The 17,213-nt window shown below is 49.3% G+C and overlaps 2 gene segments (V, D, J or C); both read left to right on the top strand.

Annotated features, from left to right (window-relative positions):
- Window positions 1-6,178: 6,178 nt before the first annotated feature.
- Window positions 6,179-6,684, top strand: LOC111722646. The segment is given in 2 exon segments: window positions 6,179-6,245; window positions 6,377-6,684. Coding segments are annotated over 2 exon segments (354 nt in total).
- Window positions 6,685-11,001: 4,317 nt separating this feature from the next.
- The window catches only part of LOC105888356, an 11,674-nt gene continuing 5,462 nt past the window's right edge, over window positions 11,002-17,213 (top strand). Inside the window, 3 exon segments of the V gene segment in view lie at window positions 11,002-11,047; window positions 11,295-11,590; window positions 14,072-14,137. Of these exon segments, the coding sequence occupies window positions 11,002-11,047; window positions 11,295-11,590; window positions 14,072-14,137 (408 nt within the window).

Below are 17,213 nucleotides of genomic sequence, written 5' to 3'. Positions count from 1 at the left end.
GCAGAAAAATTATGGGTTTCTCAAAAGCAGATTGACACTGAAATACATAACCAGTTAGCTGATTTAGAACAAACAGTAATTTTGTTAGGTGACCAATTGTATAGTTTAGAAAAACAAGTCAAATTGAAATGTGATTGGAATGTTTCTTCTTTTTGTGTAACCCCTGTTCTTTATAACGAAACATTATTTCCTTGGAGTAAAGTCAAAAGACATTTACTAAATCATAAGAATTTAACTGCTGATATAATTGAGTTACAACATCAAGTATATAGTACTTTTAAGCAAAAATTAAAACAAATTAATGGAGATGAAATTTTAAAAGGTATATCTGAAGGAATTGCTCAGCTAAATCCAAAAGATAAAATTTATACTTTATTTGGAACTTCTGCCGATTCTCTGTTCTTGTTATGCCTAATTGGATTTGTGTTTTATTGGATCATAAAAAAACTTTTACAGGTAAAGAAAACAAGTGAGCGAAACGCCGCTGTATTTTTGGCTATGGCAGCAGTTCAAGCCAATAATTAAAAAGGGGGAAATGTAGGAGATAAGATCCCTTTGCTCAAGACATGGCAGTTCGCCTTAACATGCTCCCTCTGGAGATTGTTTCAAAGAAGCATTTCCTTGAGGATCTGAGCTTCTACACCTGCCTATTGATGTGCAGGAATGTGTAGAGTGACTCTCCCTAGGGGGTGTGGAGAAACAGCCAAGGTGTTAGCTGGAGGATGGATAGACTGGTCTTGGAGCATTGGGTTCTATTCTCTGCCTTCCTCCTTCATTAGCATTATAATGTGTAACTTTACCTTGGGCAAGCGAGGACCAACAACCAGGCTCCAAAATGTTTTACTCTAAACAAAATCAATTGTATATGTGTTCCTCAGCCTTCACACTAAATTGTAATCTTAAATGGTAGCTTCTTCATGTTACTTGACTTCTTTGTATATGTGTTAAATTCTTACTAAATGTTGGAAAGTATATAAGATAATCAGTAAAGTTTAGCTGGGCCGCCGACCAGAGCGAGTCCTGGTCTCCCTTGAATATTCATTCCATCTGCAGTTCTTTCCCCTGTGTCCAAAGAACACACAACAACAGGGGCTGGTGGGGCTGAGATCCCCATACTGTGGTCACTGGTGTCCTGAAGATCCTGCCACTCTGGAGAGTGGAAATTTTTGCTGTGAGTTCCCTGGTTTCAAGCCATTCATTTCTCTCCTTACAGTATCTGTGGCCTCCTATGAGCTCACCCAGCCACCCTCAGTGTCAGTGGCCATGGGAGAGACAGCCAGGATCACCTGTGGGGGAAAAATATTGGTAGCAATGCTGTGCATTGGTACCAGCAGAAGCCAGGCCAGTCCCCTGTGCTGGTCATCTAGGTGGCAGCATCTGATCCTCAGGGATCCCTGAGAGGTTCTCCGGCTTCAATTCCAGGAACACGGCCACCCTGACCATCAGCGGGGCCCAGGCAGAGGACGATGCTGACATTTACTGTCAGGTGTGGGGTGGTGATATTGCCCACATTGACACAGGCAGATGGAGAACTGAGACACTAACCCCTGCCTCATCTGTGTCACCCTTTCACTCTAGTCAAGGAGGATTGTAGAAGCAGCCATGAGCAGGGCTGGCACTCACAGGTAGGCTTTGCAGAGGGTGGGCAAGTGTGGACGTTGCCTGGCAGAGCAGACATGGAGACCAGCTTGAGCAAGAGTGAGCCACCATCTCCACTAAAAATAGAAAAACTAGCTGGGCATTGTGGTGGGCATTTGTAGTCCCAGCAACTCAGGAGGCTGATCTGAGCCCAGGAGTTGGTGGTTGCCGTGAGCTGTGATGACACCACAGGAGGAGCAGGAGGCCGAGATGAGGAGGTGGGGTATGGGGAGTATAAGCAGGTAAAGAAGAAGAAGAAAGAGATGAAGGAGGAGCTGAGCCATAAACAAGTATGTAAATATCTCCTGTATACCTGCTGGTTGATTACATGTAGAAATGATCTATTTTTGATATGTTGGGTTTCTCAAATTGTATCAGATCATTATTTTGTCTTTTTAATTGTATGTGGTGATGTCACATCCCATGGCTGTAGGACACAGCAGCTCTGGCCCCTTCAGGTGACAGGTGCTTCTGAGCAACCTGGTGCAGGAAGCCCTGCCTCCTCCACAGGACCTGAGTGTGAGCCCAGGGAGAGGCGCTGGAGCAGGAGAGACCAGGCCACGGTGTGGGTCAGCTGCTGGTGCAGGGGACTGAGCCTCGGCCCTGCTCCTGCTTCATGTTGGATGTGCCACGTCCAGCTTCCCAGGGAGCCAGCTGGGCCTGCCTGAGCTCAGGATGGGGGACCTGGCATTTGTAGTTGTGTGGTCAGAGATGTCCTGTGTTGTGTTGTGTCTCCCAGGGCACAAGTGCACACTTGGTCCCAAGGTCAATACTTTAGTACTGGAGATGACCTGGACTTCTTCCAAAATCCATGAGTGTACATTGGGAGTCAGCTGGGTACCCGGCCAAAAGCACAAGATTCCAGTTGCCATCACCAGGGCCCGTATCATGGTGGAGGCTGCACGGTTCTGGATCCCACTCAGCACAACAGCTCAGACTACGGCCTGGCTAGCTGCAGAGCCTCCTGCCCTGGGGCCCTCAGCCCTTGGATCACCTTTCCTGGCTCCTTGTATGTGACAGAAACAACATCCTCAAGCAACGCTCTGCTTCTGGACACTCGTGTGACCTCCCAAGCTTTATTTCCTTCTTTTGTGGAAACTGTGGATATAGTGATGTGTGTTTGTGAGAGACACTTAGCACAGTCCCAACAACTACACCTTAAACATCTCAGCTCATGTGGAGGGAGGAGGCACATGGACTATCCCCACCCTCAGGAGGGCAGGGGTCCTAACAGAGCTTGCAGGATCCCTGCCAGGCAAAGCATGTCTGACCCAGTGGCCACAGCATGGCAGAGCCTTGGGTGTTCTCCTGGGGTCCAGATGGCCCAGCCCCCACGGATTGTGTCATGACAGGGAAGGGAGGGTGATGACACTGGGGACAAGTGTGAGTGGCTGCTTCCTCCATATCCCGTGAGTGTCCTCGCTCTGACCCTCACCTACTGGGACCCATTCAACTCTTTTAAGGGCTGGTCACATGAACTCACATATGGGCCTGGGATGTTGTCACAGACCTCACAGGAGAGGACAGGTGTCCCAGACAGTGTGACCAGCTGGAAATCCTCTTCCTCTCAGTGAAAACCAGCCCTAGGATGCTTCAGATGTGCCTCAGATGGTTTTGAGATGAGGGGTCTCTCCTCCTATGCTGGGATGTGACTGAACCTGGTGAACATGTACAAATACCACCTTGGGCCCTTTCTCTAAACTCTCTTCATTTTATCCCCAGGGACCAAATTCAACTAAAGTTATGAGTGATGTGTGCAGAGTCTCTCTCTGGGGTGTTGAGAGCTCTGGGGAAAGGTGGAGGAGATGGCTGAGAGCCCTGTCAGTATTCCTGCTACTGCTGAATTGTGTAATTAGAAATGATTATGAGGGTAAAATACAAGGCCGATTTTACTATTGCAAAATAAAAATATTGCACACTCTGTAGTGAAAAGAAGAGTAGCTTAGTTGTGAATCAGACATCTCATAACAATTGCAAACTCACTCAAATACCCACTGTTCCTCCTTTTCTATATACTGAACCCTGATTCTCTCTCTTGCTCTCACTGTGTCTTTGAAATTGTAAACTATACCCCTCTGTTCCCTCCAAGGTCACACTTCTCCACTTGGGGCCCAAATGGTTATTAAGCCTGGTCACTTTGTTAATAATAGTCACACTGGTTCAAATTCCCAAGCTCACAACTCGGCTACCAGCTGTGTGGGGCCAGCATTTCCCAAGCAGGGTTACTTGCAATCAGAGGCTTGGGGAAAAGTTTGACAAAAGCTACCATCTTAAAGGACAGTGTGCATTGGTGGCAGTGGCCCTTTCCCTGCACAGCAGGACCGAGCAGGCTGTGCAGTGAGAGGCACACCCTGTGCCCCAGGACCCAGCTCTCTGAGTGCTGCTGAGATGCGGCTGCAGTGTCAGTGGAACTGTATCCAACATCGTGTCCACTTCAAATTAACCCTCATGGGGAAGGTCAGCACAGCTTCTGGGCACTGAGCTGCACCGAGGGACATGGGCGGCTGGGGATGTCCTACCCCTAACATGCATTCGGGGACAGGGTATGCTGGAGGAGTGGGAGGGAGGGAGCCTGCTGTCTAAAGGTGGATTTCCCACCCCGCATCTCAGCTGCTCATCACCCACCTGGCCTGTGTGTACCTTGGACATGTGGGTCACATGGGCCAGAAGTGAGGGGACGGTGAGGTGTGCACATTTCCCATGTCCTCCCTGGTTGTGTCACTCACCCCTGTACAAACCCTTCCTTACACTCTGTGCTCCATAGCGGGACTGACTCTGATCAGTGACTCTGGGAAGTGCAAACAGGTGCGGGGCCGAGCTCTTAAGGGACGGTTTTCATCCCATGAGCCAGTGAGCCCATCTCTGCAAGGAGCAGGGTTTCAATGGATGACATATGTGGAGTGACCAGAAAGCTAAATCTTAGAGAAACACAATACCAAGGGAATCCATGGCTCCTGGGTGAGTGAGCATAGCTTTGTGTGTCCCAGGCTCACTGGGAGCTCCCGGGAGATCTGAGCTGGGAAGTGACAGGTTTCCCACCCTTTCAGCACCACCTGGGACAAGTGAGGGACTCCAGTCCCTGACTTTCTGTTTCCTGAGAATCAGAGACCCTGGAGAGCAGGACTGATGTCTTCTTCATGCTGTTCATGGGGACGGAGATGCTGATGGTGACAGTGATGAGGGGATGTGAATGCACAGCTGAGCTGTAGTGGCAGGAACTTGTGGGGCTCCCAGTGACCTGCAGCTGCTCTGACTGGGAGGGGAGAGTCAGTCTTCCTAACTAGGGAGGATGTCTGGGTCCCTATCTGGATTCACAGGTGTTTCTCGGGACCTTGTCTCTTTGCAGAAGAGCTACAGCTTGTCCTCTACCTCCCACCCCTTCCTTCACAAAGCAGGAATCAGAGAAGGGAATTTCTGCACTCCCAGGGGGTCACAGAAGCCTCATGCAGCTTGCTCCCTGCACACAGCACATGGACCTCAGTGTGTGGCTGTGCAGGGCAGCTGTTCACACTGGTATACAGAGAGGCTGGACTCCCTGGTCCTCACCCTTCCAGGTGACAGGTGCTGTGGGGGAACCTGGGGGAGGGAAGCCCCTGCTCTGAGTGTCCTCCCCCAGCAGGGGGCGGCAGAGCTGCAGCCTGGAGTGGCAGCAGGGACCCTGGGGCTGCCAGGGGGCCTGTCCTGGTTGCAGTGACAGATCCCCCTCAGTGAGAGACCACAGACTCCCCACACTCCAGACCTCATGCTCTGTGCAGAGACAGTGATCCTGGTGTCCTCACAGAGACAATGGGCCCAGGTGACATCCTCAGTCAGGTGGGTTCTGGTGCCTCTTCCAAGTTCACAGAAAACATTGGAAAGACACTTGCCAAGAGTGGAAGAAATGAGGGTGACAGACGCTAGTGTGCTGTGGAGTGGGGATGTCACAGAAGAGGTGACACTGGAGTATGCAGTGACACTCAAGTGTGAGGTCCCCTCAGAAGGTGTGTGGTGGTGAGTGACCAGACTGTAGAATCAGAAATCACTACCCAGCATCTAAATGACCCAGGACCTGATCTAGGGGAAATGACCAGGTGGGACCTCAGTGATTCTGGGGAACCGTAGGGAAGACAGAGGAGGAGGAAGATGGTGGCCTGTGTCTCCTTCATGCTGGGTCTGCTGTGATCTGTCATGTCAGCAGCTCCCAGCTCAGCCCCATGGCCAGGCTCCTGGAAAGGACACAGCCCTGCTGAGCCTGTCCAGGACACACACAGCCAGTATGGTTGGGACAGTGCTAGTGAGGTCAGTTGTGAGGAAGGGGACTGTGATCCCAGGCCTTGGATCCTGAGTCTGACTTGCTGTCCTGAGAAGCAGATGGAGAAAGCTGGGGCCCCAGCCCTCCCTGCTCAGTCCCTGTGCTGTCCCCTCAGCTGGTTGAGTGAATCTGTCAAGGAGGAGGCCCAGGGGAAATCATTTGCATATGCCCCAAACACTCAGCAGTCCCACAGGGCCTGAGAAGAATAAGAGAGGCTGGGGGAGCCCCTCTGTGCTGTGGCCTCTGAGGCAGAGTTCTGGGGGTGTCACCATGGCCTGGAGCCCTCTCCTGCTCCCCCTCCTCACTCTCTGCACAGGTGCTGTCCTTTGGCCCTGCCCCAGGGTCAGCCACTACAGGATCCTGAGCTCAGCCCAGCACCTGGGTTTCAGGGCAGGGCCCCTGAAGGGTCTTTAATTCTGAAGCTCTTCCTCCTCTTCTGTCTTGTAGGTTCTGTTTCCTCCTATGAGATCACACAACTGCCCTCGGTGTCAGTGTCTCTAGGACAGACGGCCAGGATCACCTGCTCTGGTGATAAACTTGATGACAGATACATCTCCTGGTACCAGCAGAAAGCAGGCCAGTCCCCTGTGCTGGTGATATATGAAGACAGTGAGCGGCCTTCCGGGATCCCTGAGCGGTTCTCTGGGGCCAGCTCAGGGAACACGGCCACCCTGACCATCAGTGGGGCCCAGGCGGGGGACGAGGCCGATTATTACTGTGCCAGAGCTGATAACAGTGGGAGCAGCTGGCAGTGACTCACAGTGACACAGACAGATGGGGGTTTGGGACAGGAACTCCCCCAGCTTACTCTCACTCTCTGAGCTCTGACCACGACCTCAACTCACTCAGTTCCTTGTCAGTGTACCCCACAAACACAAATAGCAGGCCACTTGAATTATGACTTCCCCACTAACTTGTTCACATTTTTATCCACACAAGATGTTGTGTTTATTCAGTTCCCTTCAGAAAGCAGCACAGAGGTTCATGGGAGGGGAAATGTGTCCAGTCTGTCTGGGGCCTGTTCTGGAGACCCACAGTCTCTTCATCTGTCAACACAGAGTCTGGAAGGAGAGGGGTCTGTACTCCTCCATTCTACATTCTGTCCCTCAGATCATTGGCTGGGAAGAGGATAAAGCCTGGGAGCCGAGTAGATCTCGTTCCCAGGGTGACATTTGCTGATGCGTCAGGTCAGCTCTGCGAGTGTGAGGACAGGGTCTGTCCTGCTCTGGTTCATGTGCAGAGGGACCTGGGTCCCTGACCTTCCCAAAACTGACCAGAGTCATACTCTCTGTGGCACAAACGCAAGCTCAGTCCATCATTAATGACATCAATGCTGCTCCTCATTTCTAGCTCCAAAATTAACTCTTTTTAATGAAACCCTGGGCTAGGAATGATCAGGAAACCAGCACACGAGTAGGACCCTGGGGCTCCTAGAGCTGCACTGAGCTGGTGCCTGTTGCCCCATAAGAAAAATCTCTGTTCACAGGTCCCAGGAAGCTGTGCCACAAGCTGAGTGTCTCACATACCTGTGACTTTTGCTCCAAAAACTTTACTTTTAGGTTTCTTTGATAAATTGAAAATATCAAGTGTAGAAATTTTTAGAGAGAAAGAAGAGAAGCTTCCTGTAGGTCCCCTCCCATGACAGCTGATGTCTGATTTTCAAGGAAGGGGGATGACAGATAAAAAGGAAGTCTCTCCTATCTCACCATTGAGATAGGTGCTATCACCAGATAGACTGCTGCATGTACTATTCCCATTGCATGTCTGCGGACCATGAGCTGTCCACACGCCATATTGTATTCACAGGATCCCTGATACCTAACTGATAATTCCAGAATCATTCCAGAGATACAGATGGTCAAAACCTTCCCCAGTTACTTCTTCTTCTTTTTTTTATTTTTTAAGAAGGGGGGACATAGTCTCACTATGTTGCTCTCAGTAGAGTGCTGTACCATCAGTGCTCACAGCAACCTCAAACTCCTGGGCTTAAGAGATTCTCTTGCCTCAGCCTCCCAAGTAGCTGGGATTATGGGCACCTGCCACAATGCCTGGCTATTTCTTTGTTGCAGCTGTCATTGTTTAGCTGGCCTGTGCTTGGTTCGAACCCGCCAGCCCAGGTGTATGTGGCCAGTGCCATAACTACTGTACTACAGGTGCTGAGCTGGCTCCAGTTCCTCCTGATCAAGGACTTCTTGGATTTCTGATCAGTCCAAAGGGTGCACGGAGCTGGTCCACCTCCCAGGCCCTGCACTGCCCCCATCCAAGTGTACCAGCACCCCCCACAGGCAGCTGGGAGATACCACAGGGCCAAGCTTCTCCAACCAGGCAGGACACATTGGGTGAGGGTGTCCCACTTCCTCCTCCCCAGACCAGGCAGGTAGTACCCCAAGAAGAGGTTGTTGTCAGGAGCCTAGGGACTTGTAATTCTCCTTTCTCAGATCCTCCCGAGAGACCCTGGGATTGTCACTCCGACACTCAGACCTGTCTCTTCCCTATCCAGTGCACTCCCCAGATTCTATGCTCCTGGGTCATAGAACTTTAGAATTTCAGAGGAAGCAGTGATGGCCAGGACTGAAGGACGCTAGCCCAGTATCTGAAATGGTAGTAGAGCAGTTCTCCATAGGGCCGCCTAGTGGCCACAGGGAGGAAGGCCCTGGAACTCCTCCCCTAAGCATCTCCAGATCTAGGTGAGCTAGGGAAGAGCCTGGGTGGTGTGCTGACTCCATGTAAGTCTCACTTGTCTTCTCCCCAGGGCAGCATCCTGGAGACCCCCCCACATATGCTAAGCAAGAGTCAGGAGAACCTAATTTACTACCAGAAAATGTCCTTTAGCCACATCTCAATACACATCACTCCTGCCCCATATCCTTCATGTATAGAAACATCACCAAGGACCCAACACGGTTTGAATTCCAGCCCCTCGGTTTGTCACTGTCCCATGCGATTCTCAGACTCACCAGACTCTTCCTCACAGAGACCGACTGAGCGCTTCTCACACACTCCTGTGTCTCGAGCCTTTGAAAAGTCTGATAGCAGTTGCAGAAAAAGAGTTCTCACCTGCTGTTCTGACAGCCTGCCTGTCACATTCTGTCTAACTCCTTCATTAATTATCTCCATAGTATCAATGATGGAGTCTTTCCTGTCAATATTTCTATGAATTTATACATTTGTATATATTGTTTCCCTATGGTGAGAAATGCTTTTAACTGCAGGTTTACAAATATGAAATACAGAGGCACAGACACAGGGGAGGTGATTTCTCCTAAGTTAGGGGTAAAACAGGGTTTAATTTCGAGATTCTCACCATTTCCATGAAGGCACCAGGGTCTTCGTAAGTCCCTGTTCCATTGTCCCTGTGATGTTGGCTTTGTTTTCAGTCTTGTTGGCCCAAGGTCTCAGGATTGCTGCTACAGCTCCAGCCATCACACCTAAATTCAACAAAAAAGAAGCAACAGAAGTCCAGCACGTTCCTTACCTTACAAGAGCCAAGGTTCCCCGAGACAGAACAGCCAAGTGACCAAGGACTCGTGCTGGGTCACACAGTGAGTCCTGGCTGAGAGAGACCCAGCTGAGCAGGTGTCTATGTGATTAAATAAATAAAGCAGACAGTGTTAAAGGAGAAGGTGGTGGGGACTGTGCTGTGCCTGCAAACTCAGTGTGTCTATTGCACGGAGCCCCAGATAAGAGAAGAGACTCACTGCAAGCAGGCTGTAAGTGGCCAGAGCAGAGTAGGTCTAGATGAATATCTGCTGTGGGGATGGTCTACTGTGTGTGTTTGGTGCAGCCCCGTGGGCACTGGTCATGGCCATGAATCCACAGTGAACATCAGGCAGAGCCAGTCCCTGAGCACTGTGTTCCCAGTGCCAAGCCCTGGTATCTCCTGCAGGACCAACCATGCCCCAGACGCACATGCAGGGAGGCCTCAACTGGGTCCTGACCTTTCCCTTCTAAATGAATAAGTTCATATTTTTCTGCATAATCTGAACCCGTCGTGCTTGGTCTGGAGGCTGCAGAGGTCCCACAGAAAAGAGGAACCCTCTCCGGAGCAGCAGTCTGTGGGTCAAGGGAGCAGGAACCTGAGCAGCAGCCTGTGAATCTGCACCTGCACCTAGGAGGACCTGGAGCTGCAGCTGCCAGTGTGGGGCAGCCACCAGGGGGCGGCAGAGTCACCTAGTTGTAATCACAGGAGTCAGTCTTCCACTCATCTTCCTCCTGCTTGATGTGAAGCACAGATTCTGGCTCCAGGTCTCACATCAGGCTGCTCTATCACTTCCTATTTCTCTGTCCAGGCACAAGTACTTCATTATCTCCACCCAGAGAGTCCCAAGGAGGCTCAGTCTCTGTAGGTGCCAAGCTCCCCTAGAGCCCTGGAGCTGTCCCTGACTTCCAGCACACACAGGAGACACTGAGGACAAGGACCTGCTCCAGGAGCTCATACCAAGGGCAGGGACCTGAAGAGCCTCAGATGCTCTTAAACAGTGCATGTGAGCTGGTGGGTGACTCACACCTGTAATCTTCCCACAGTAGGAGGCAGAGAAGGGAGAATGGTGGGAGCCGGGGGGGTTCCAGGCTTCATTGAGCTGTGATCTCACCTCTGCACTCCCACACAGGTGACAGACTGAGATGCTGCCTCTAACAGAAACCCACATGCACATGAGAATCCAGCCCTGTGAACAGAGCTGTAAGCTCAGGGTCAGGGATCTGAGTTAGGAACCTACAACCGCTGAGCTCTGTGTTGTCGCCTGTGGAAAGGAATAAGGAGAATCAGAGAGTGTCACGTGTGAGCTCAGCATGGCCTGGAGAGATACCTGACATAGTTTTGGGTGGAGATGTTGGCCTAGACTACAAGACCAGCTGGTGGGGAAGACTCCTGGGGAGTTAGGCTGGGTCTGCGGGGACTGCCCCTCCCTCCCTGGGCTGAGCCTCTCTGGAAACCACAGAGCTCCTCAGGCAGCAGCCCCTGACTCAGGCTCATTTGCATCCTGGGCAGCTCTCTCCACCAGGGGATGAGACAGGCCTGGGAGGCACCTGCCCAGCCCGGGCCTCAGAAGCAGCATTGCGGTGTCTCCACCATGGCCTGGACCCCTCTCCTTCTAGGTCTCCTGGCTCACTGCATAGGTGCTGCCCCAGAGTCCCCACTTGCTCAGCCCTAGGGCTTGGGGACAAGCCCGGGCCTGACTGTGAGCTCAGCAGGGCCCTGGCCGTGGAGGACAGGGGGCTCCTGACCTTGCTGTTGGGTGAGGGGTTGGTGGAGCTGAGACCCCCACACTGTCTTCCCTGGTCCTCTGAAGACACCCCACCCTGGAGAGTGGAAATTTTTGCTGTGAGTTCCCTGGTTTCAAGCCATTCGTTTCTCTCCTTACAGGATCTGTGGCCTCCTATGAGCTCACCCAGCCACCCTTGGAGTCAATGGCCCTGGGAGACACAGCCAGGATCACCTGTGAGGGAAACAATATTGGCAGCAGCGCTGTGAATTGGTACCAGCAGAAGCCAGGCCAGTCCCCTGTGCTGGTCATCTATGGTGATAGCAACTGGCCCTCAGGGATCCCTGAGCGATTCTCAGGTTCCAACTCGGGGAACACAGCCACCCTGACCATCAACGGGGCCCAGGCCAAGGATGATGTTGACTATTACTGTCAGGTGTGGGACTTTGGCAGCGACATTGCTCACAGTGACACAGGCAGATGGGGAAGTGAGACACTAACTCCTGCCCCATTTAATGAGACACAAGCCACTTCCCCTCCTGTGTCACCCTTTCACTCCGGCCAAGGAGGACTGTAGATGCACCATGAGCAGGGCGGGCACCCGCAGGGAGGGTTTGCAGAGGGTGGTCAAGGGTGGACGTTGCCTGGCAGGAGCAGCACTGTTTTGTCTATCAGGGCTGCTTCATGAGGACAGAATGTGTGATAACCAAGCCCCCCAGCCCTTGGCTCTGTCCCCAAGACCAGTGGGGAACAAGCCCCCTACCCTTGAAAAGGAAACCTCTCCTAAGTCCTTTAGTCCCAGCCCCCTCAAAGGTAAGGAAGCAGCCTGAAATTAAGGAAGTATGCAGGGAGGGGTTGAGTGAAGGGAGGAGTTGAGCTCTTGATGAAAAGGTCCCAAGTTATTCTTGGAAATTTACCCAACACTTGTTTTGTAACCCTGAACTTTGTTACCCTCATCTTATGATCATGAAGTAACGTACTTGTGATGTATTTTGTGATTTATGAACATGTACCCCCACCCTGAATTGGGTAAGCCCTTATGATGTACCCTTACTTTGTGATCCTTGAGCTGTATTGAGCTGTGCTAACCGCTGTGATTGGCTTCTGTATTGCGCTAGCTTGCTGACTTCTTGCAGAAGAATAGTATAAAAACACTTCTCATCCACTATTCGAGGCTGCTTGTTGGCCCACCACAGCAGCCCGCTACAGGTGCACCTGCAGGTGTATCAAATTATCAATAAATTTCTATTAATTAATTACACTTGAAGTGGGGTCCATCCTTCTCTCACATCTGCCGTTTCATTTCAAACGGGGCCTGAGTGGAAGGACACACAGAGGGAATCATCCATCCACTATCCTGTCCCCAGATAAACCTGTGGTGGTGACAGCCCCATTCCTTGGACCTAGTCTGTGGACCTGTCCCCATAACTGCCCAGCCCTGCTGAGATCATGAGGCTGAAGGTCCCTGGAAACCTGGGATTGTGAGCAGAGCAAAGTGCAGAGTAGACTGTGAGATTAATAGACCCCTCCTCAGGGTGACCCCCCCCCAGCACTGCTGAGCCCCATGGCAGCTCAAGCTCAGCTCTCACTTCTCACTGGGAAGTGCTGCTGGGTGCAGAGAACTACCCCCTTCCAATGTGTGCCCTTCTCAGAGAGATCCAGGTCCTGCCTCAATATAGGCTAGCTTTGGAGGACCCCAGGCTCAGAGTACCCTCCATGGGCACCTGTGAACTTGCTGGCTAACTCCATTGTGGTCACTGGACTTCCACCCAGCACTGCCTTCTTTGTTCCTCCAGGACCTCTGTGCCTGAAGATCTCCATCTCAGGAGCTGCTTCCAGGACCCAACCAGGGACAGTCTGCCACCCCAACCACAGCCATCAGGGACTGAGGAGGTCGCTATGCATGGGAAACTGGTTTCTCTCCTAGACCCCCAGATTGAGTGTCCTAACGCCCAGCTATACCTACCCATTCCCTGCCTGGTCCAGAGACTAAATGGGGCCTGACAGGCAGGAGCTCTGGGATCTGGGCGGGGGGAGCTCAGATCCTCCTTCAGTGAGTCTAGGTTCCAGGGAATCTTCAGCCTCAGGCCTACACAGGGAGCCCCAGGAGCACCCACAGGGTGAGCTCAGGGCTCCTCACCCCACCCCACAATATGTACAAATCATCATTCCTTTCAGAACCCCACCCAGTGGTCCAGGTATTATCCTTTCAGTGACACACACAGTTCAGCCTGGGAATTTCACAGTGATAAAGACTCCTCGGTCCCAACAGCTACACCTTAAACATCTCAGCTCACATGGAGGAAGAAGGCCCATGGTCTGTCCCCACTCTCAGGAGGGCAGGGGTCTCACTGGAGCTTTCAGGACTCCTGCCAGGCAATGCATGTCCCAGTGACCACAGCACGGCAGAGCCTTGGGTGTTCTCCTGGTGTCCAGATGGCCCAGCTCCCATGGAGTGTGTCATGACAGGGAAGCGAGGCTGATGACAGTGGGGACAAGTGTGAGTGGCTGCCTTGTCCATCCCCTGTGGGTGCCCTGGCTTGACCCTGCCCTCTGAGAGGGACAGAGAAGCACTGGGTTTCCACATCAGTGCTGCCTTCTGGGCACCTGCAGCCATGTTGTTATGTTCTAGGACATTCCTCCTCTGGCTCAGATGCTGCAAATGGGACTATTGTCTCACTGGATCTATAAAAATCCATGTCCACCTTCCAGGATCCACTCTACTGTTGCAGAGACAGGTCCAGTGAAGTGAAAAATATGGGGCTCAGATGTAGTCACAGTCTCTGCAGGAGAGGACAGCTGTGTCAGATAGTGCCACCTGCTGGAAATCCTCTTCCTCTCAAGGACACCTCAGGAAGTGTCTCATGTGGTTTCTGGGTTGTGGGGTCCCTCTTCCCAAGCTGAGATGTCACTGAAACTGGGGAGGATGTGCAGACACCACCTTGAATTCGTACTGGGGACTTTTTCTAAATTGCCTTCATTTTGTCCCTATGGACTAAATTCTGTAGAGTTACAGAGTGATGGGTGCAGAGTCTCTGTCTGGGGTGGTGAGAGCTCTGGGGATGGATGGAGGAAAGGGCTGCACAGGCCTGTCAATGTTCCTATAGTGGCTTAATTGCACACTTAGAAATTGTTTTTATTGCCATCATTAACTTATTATTATTTTTTTTAATGTTGGGGATTCATTGAGGGTACAAGAAACTAGGTTACGCTGATTGCATTTGTTAAGCAAAGTCCCTCTTACAATCGTGTCTTGCCCCCCAAAGGTGTGTCACACACCAAGACCCCACCCCCCTCCTTCTCTCTCTCTCTGCTCTCCCCTTACCCCACCCCACCATGTCATTAATTGTCCTCATATCAAAATTGAGTACACAGGATTCATGCTTCTCCATTCTTGTGATGCTTTACTAAGAATAATGTGTTCCACTTCCATCCAGGTTAATACAAAGGCTGTAAAGTCGCCATTTTTTTAATGGCTGAATAGTATTCCATGGTGTACATATACCACAGTTTGTTAATTCCTGGGTTGGTGGGCATTTAGGCTGTTTCCACATTTTGGCAATTATAAATTGAGCTGCAATAAACAGTCTAGTGCAAGTGTCCTTATGATAAAAGAATTTTTTTCCTTCTAGGTAGATGCCCAGTAATGGGATTGCAGGATCAAATGGGAGGTCTAGCTTGAGTTCTTTGAGGGTTCTCCATACTTCCTTCCAGATAGGTTGTATTAGTTTTCAGTCCTACCAGTGGTGTAAAAGCGTGCCCTTCTCTCCACATCCACGCCAGCATCTGCAGGTTTGAGATTTTGTGATGTGGGCCATTCTCACTGGGGTTAGATGGTATTTCAGGGTGGTTTTGATTTGCATTCTCTAATAATTAGGGATAATGAGCATGTTTTCATATGCTTGTTAGCCATTTGTCTGTCTTCTTTAGAGAAGGTTCTATTCATGTCTCTTGCCCATTGATATATGGGATTGTTGGCTTTTTTCATGTGGATTAATTTGAGTTCTCTATAGATCCTAGTTATCAAGCTTTGTCTAATTCAAAATATGCAAATATTCTTTCCCATTGTGTAGGTTATCTATTTGCTTTGGTTGTTGTCTCCTTAGCTGTACAGAAACTTTTCAGTTTAATTAAGTCCCATTTGTTTATTTTTGTTGCTGCAATTGCCACGACAGACTTCATGAAATCTTTCCCCAGGCTGATATCTGCCAGTGTTTTTCCTATGCTGTCTTTGAGGGTTTTTATTGTTTCATGCCTTAAATTTAAGTCCTTTATCCATCTTGATTCAATTTTTGTGAGTGGAGAAAGGTGTGGGTTCAGTTTCAGACTTTTACATGTGGATATCCAGTTCTCCCAGCACCATTGATTGAATAGGGAGTCTTTCCCTCAAGGTATGTTCTTGTTTGGTTTATCGAAAATTAGATGGTTGTAAGATGTTAGTTTCATTTTCTGATTTTCTATTCGATTCCAAATATCTATGTCTCTACTTTTGTGCCAATACCATGCTGTTTTGATCACTATGGCCTTGTAGTACAGCCTAAAGTCTAGTATGCTGATGCCCCCAGCTTTGTTTTTATTACTAAGAACTGCCTTAGCTATACAGGGTTTTTTCTGGTTCTATCCAAAATGCAGAATTATTTTTTCCAAGTCTTGAAAGTACAATATTCATATTTTAATCAAGATGGAATTGAATCAGTAGATTGCTCTGGGAGTATAGACATTTTAACAATGTTGATTCTTCCCAGCCATGAGCCTAGTATGTTCTTCCATTTGTTAATATCCTCTGCTATTTCCTTTCTTAGGGTTTCATAATTTTCTTTCTAGAGGTATTTCACCTCTTTTGTTTGGTATATTCCTAGGTATTTCATTTTTCTTTGAAGCTATGGTGAAGGGAGTTGTGTCCTTAATTAGCCTCTCATATTGACTGTTATTGCTGTATACAAGGCTATGGACTTGTGGACATTGATTTTATATCCTGAGACATTACTGTATTTTTTGATAATGTCCAGGAGTCTTGTGTTTGAGTCTTTGGGGTTCTCTAAATATAAGATCATATTGTCAGCAAAGAGGGAGGGTTTGACCTCCTCTGCTCCCATTTGGATGCCCTTTACTTCCTTGTTTTGCCTAATTGTATTGGCTAGAACTTCCAGCACTATGCTGAATAGTAGTGGTGACAGAGGACAACCTTGTCTGGTTCCAGTTCTAAGAGGAAAAGCTTTCAGTTTTACTTTATTCAGTAAAATATTAGCTGTGGGTTTGTCGTAGATAGATTCGACCAGTTTAAGAAATGTGCCATGTGTGCCTAGTGTGCTAATTAAAAAAGGATGCTGGATTTTATCAAATGCTTTTTCTGCATGTATTGAGAGGATCATATGGTCTTTGTTTTTGCTTCTGTTAGTATGGTGGATAACGTTTATGGACTTGCACATGTTAAACCAGCTTTGCATCCCTGGGATGAAACCTACTTGATCATAATGTATAACTTTTTGATTATAAGCTGTAATCTATTGGCTAGGATTTTGTTGAGAATTTTTACATCTATATTCATTAGTGAAATTGGTCTGAAATTCTCCTTTTTAGTTGGGTCCTTTCCTGGTTTTGGTATCAGGGTGATATTTGCTTCATAGAACATGGTAGGGAAGATTCCTTCCTCCTCAATTCCAATTTTTTGGAATAATTTCTGCAGTACAAGAATAAGCTCTTCCTTGAAGGTTTGATAGAATTCTGATGTGAAGCCATAAGGACCAGGGCATTTTTGTTGTTGTTGTTGTTGGAAGATTTTTTATTGTTTCTTTAATGTCAGTGCTTGAAATTGGTCTGTTCAGGAGCTCTATTTCTTCCTGGCTAAGTCTAGGGAGAGAGTGCGATTCCAAATATTGATCCATTTTTTTCACATTGTCGAATTTCTGGGCACAGGGTTTCTGGTAGTATTCAGAGATGATCTCTTGGATCTCTGTGGCATCAGTTGTTATTTCCCCTTTATCATTTCTGATTGAGGTTACTAGAGATTTTACTTTTCTATTTCTAGTTAATCTGGCCAAAGGTTTATCTATTTTATTTATTTTTTCAAAAAACCCAAC

The sequence above is a fragment of the Otolemur garnettii genome, unplaced genomic scaffold (assembly GCF_000181295.1).
Source record: "Otolemur garnettii isolate 467f Iridium unplaced genomic scaffold, OtoGar3 scaffold00301, whole genome shotgun sequence".
Lineage (NCBI taxonomy): Eukaryota > Metazoa > Chordata > Mammalia > Primates > Galagidae > Otolemur > Otolemur garnettii.
The sequence above is the reverse complement of the archived record's forward strand: the minus strand, read 5'-3'. Positions and strand labels throughout refer to the sequence as shown.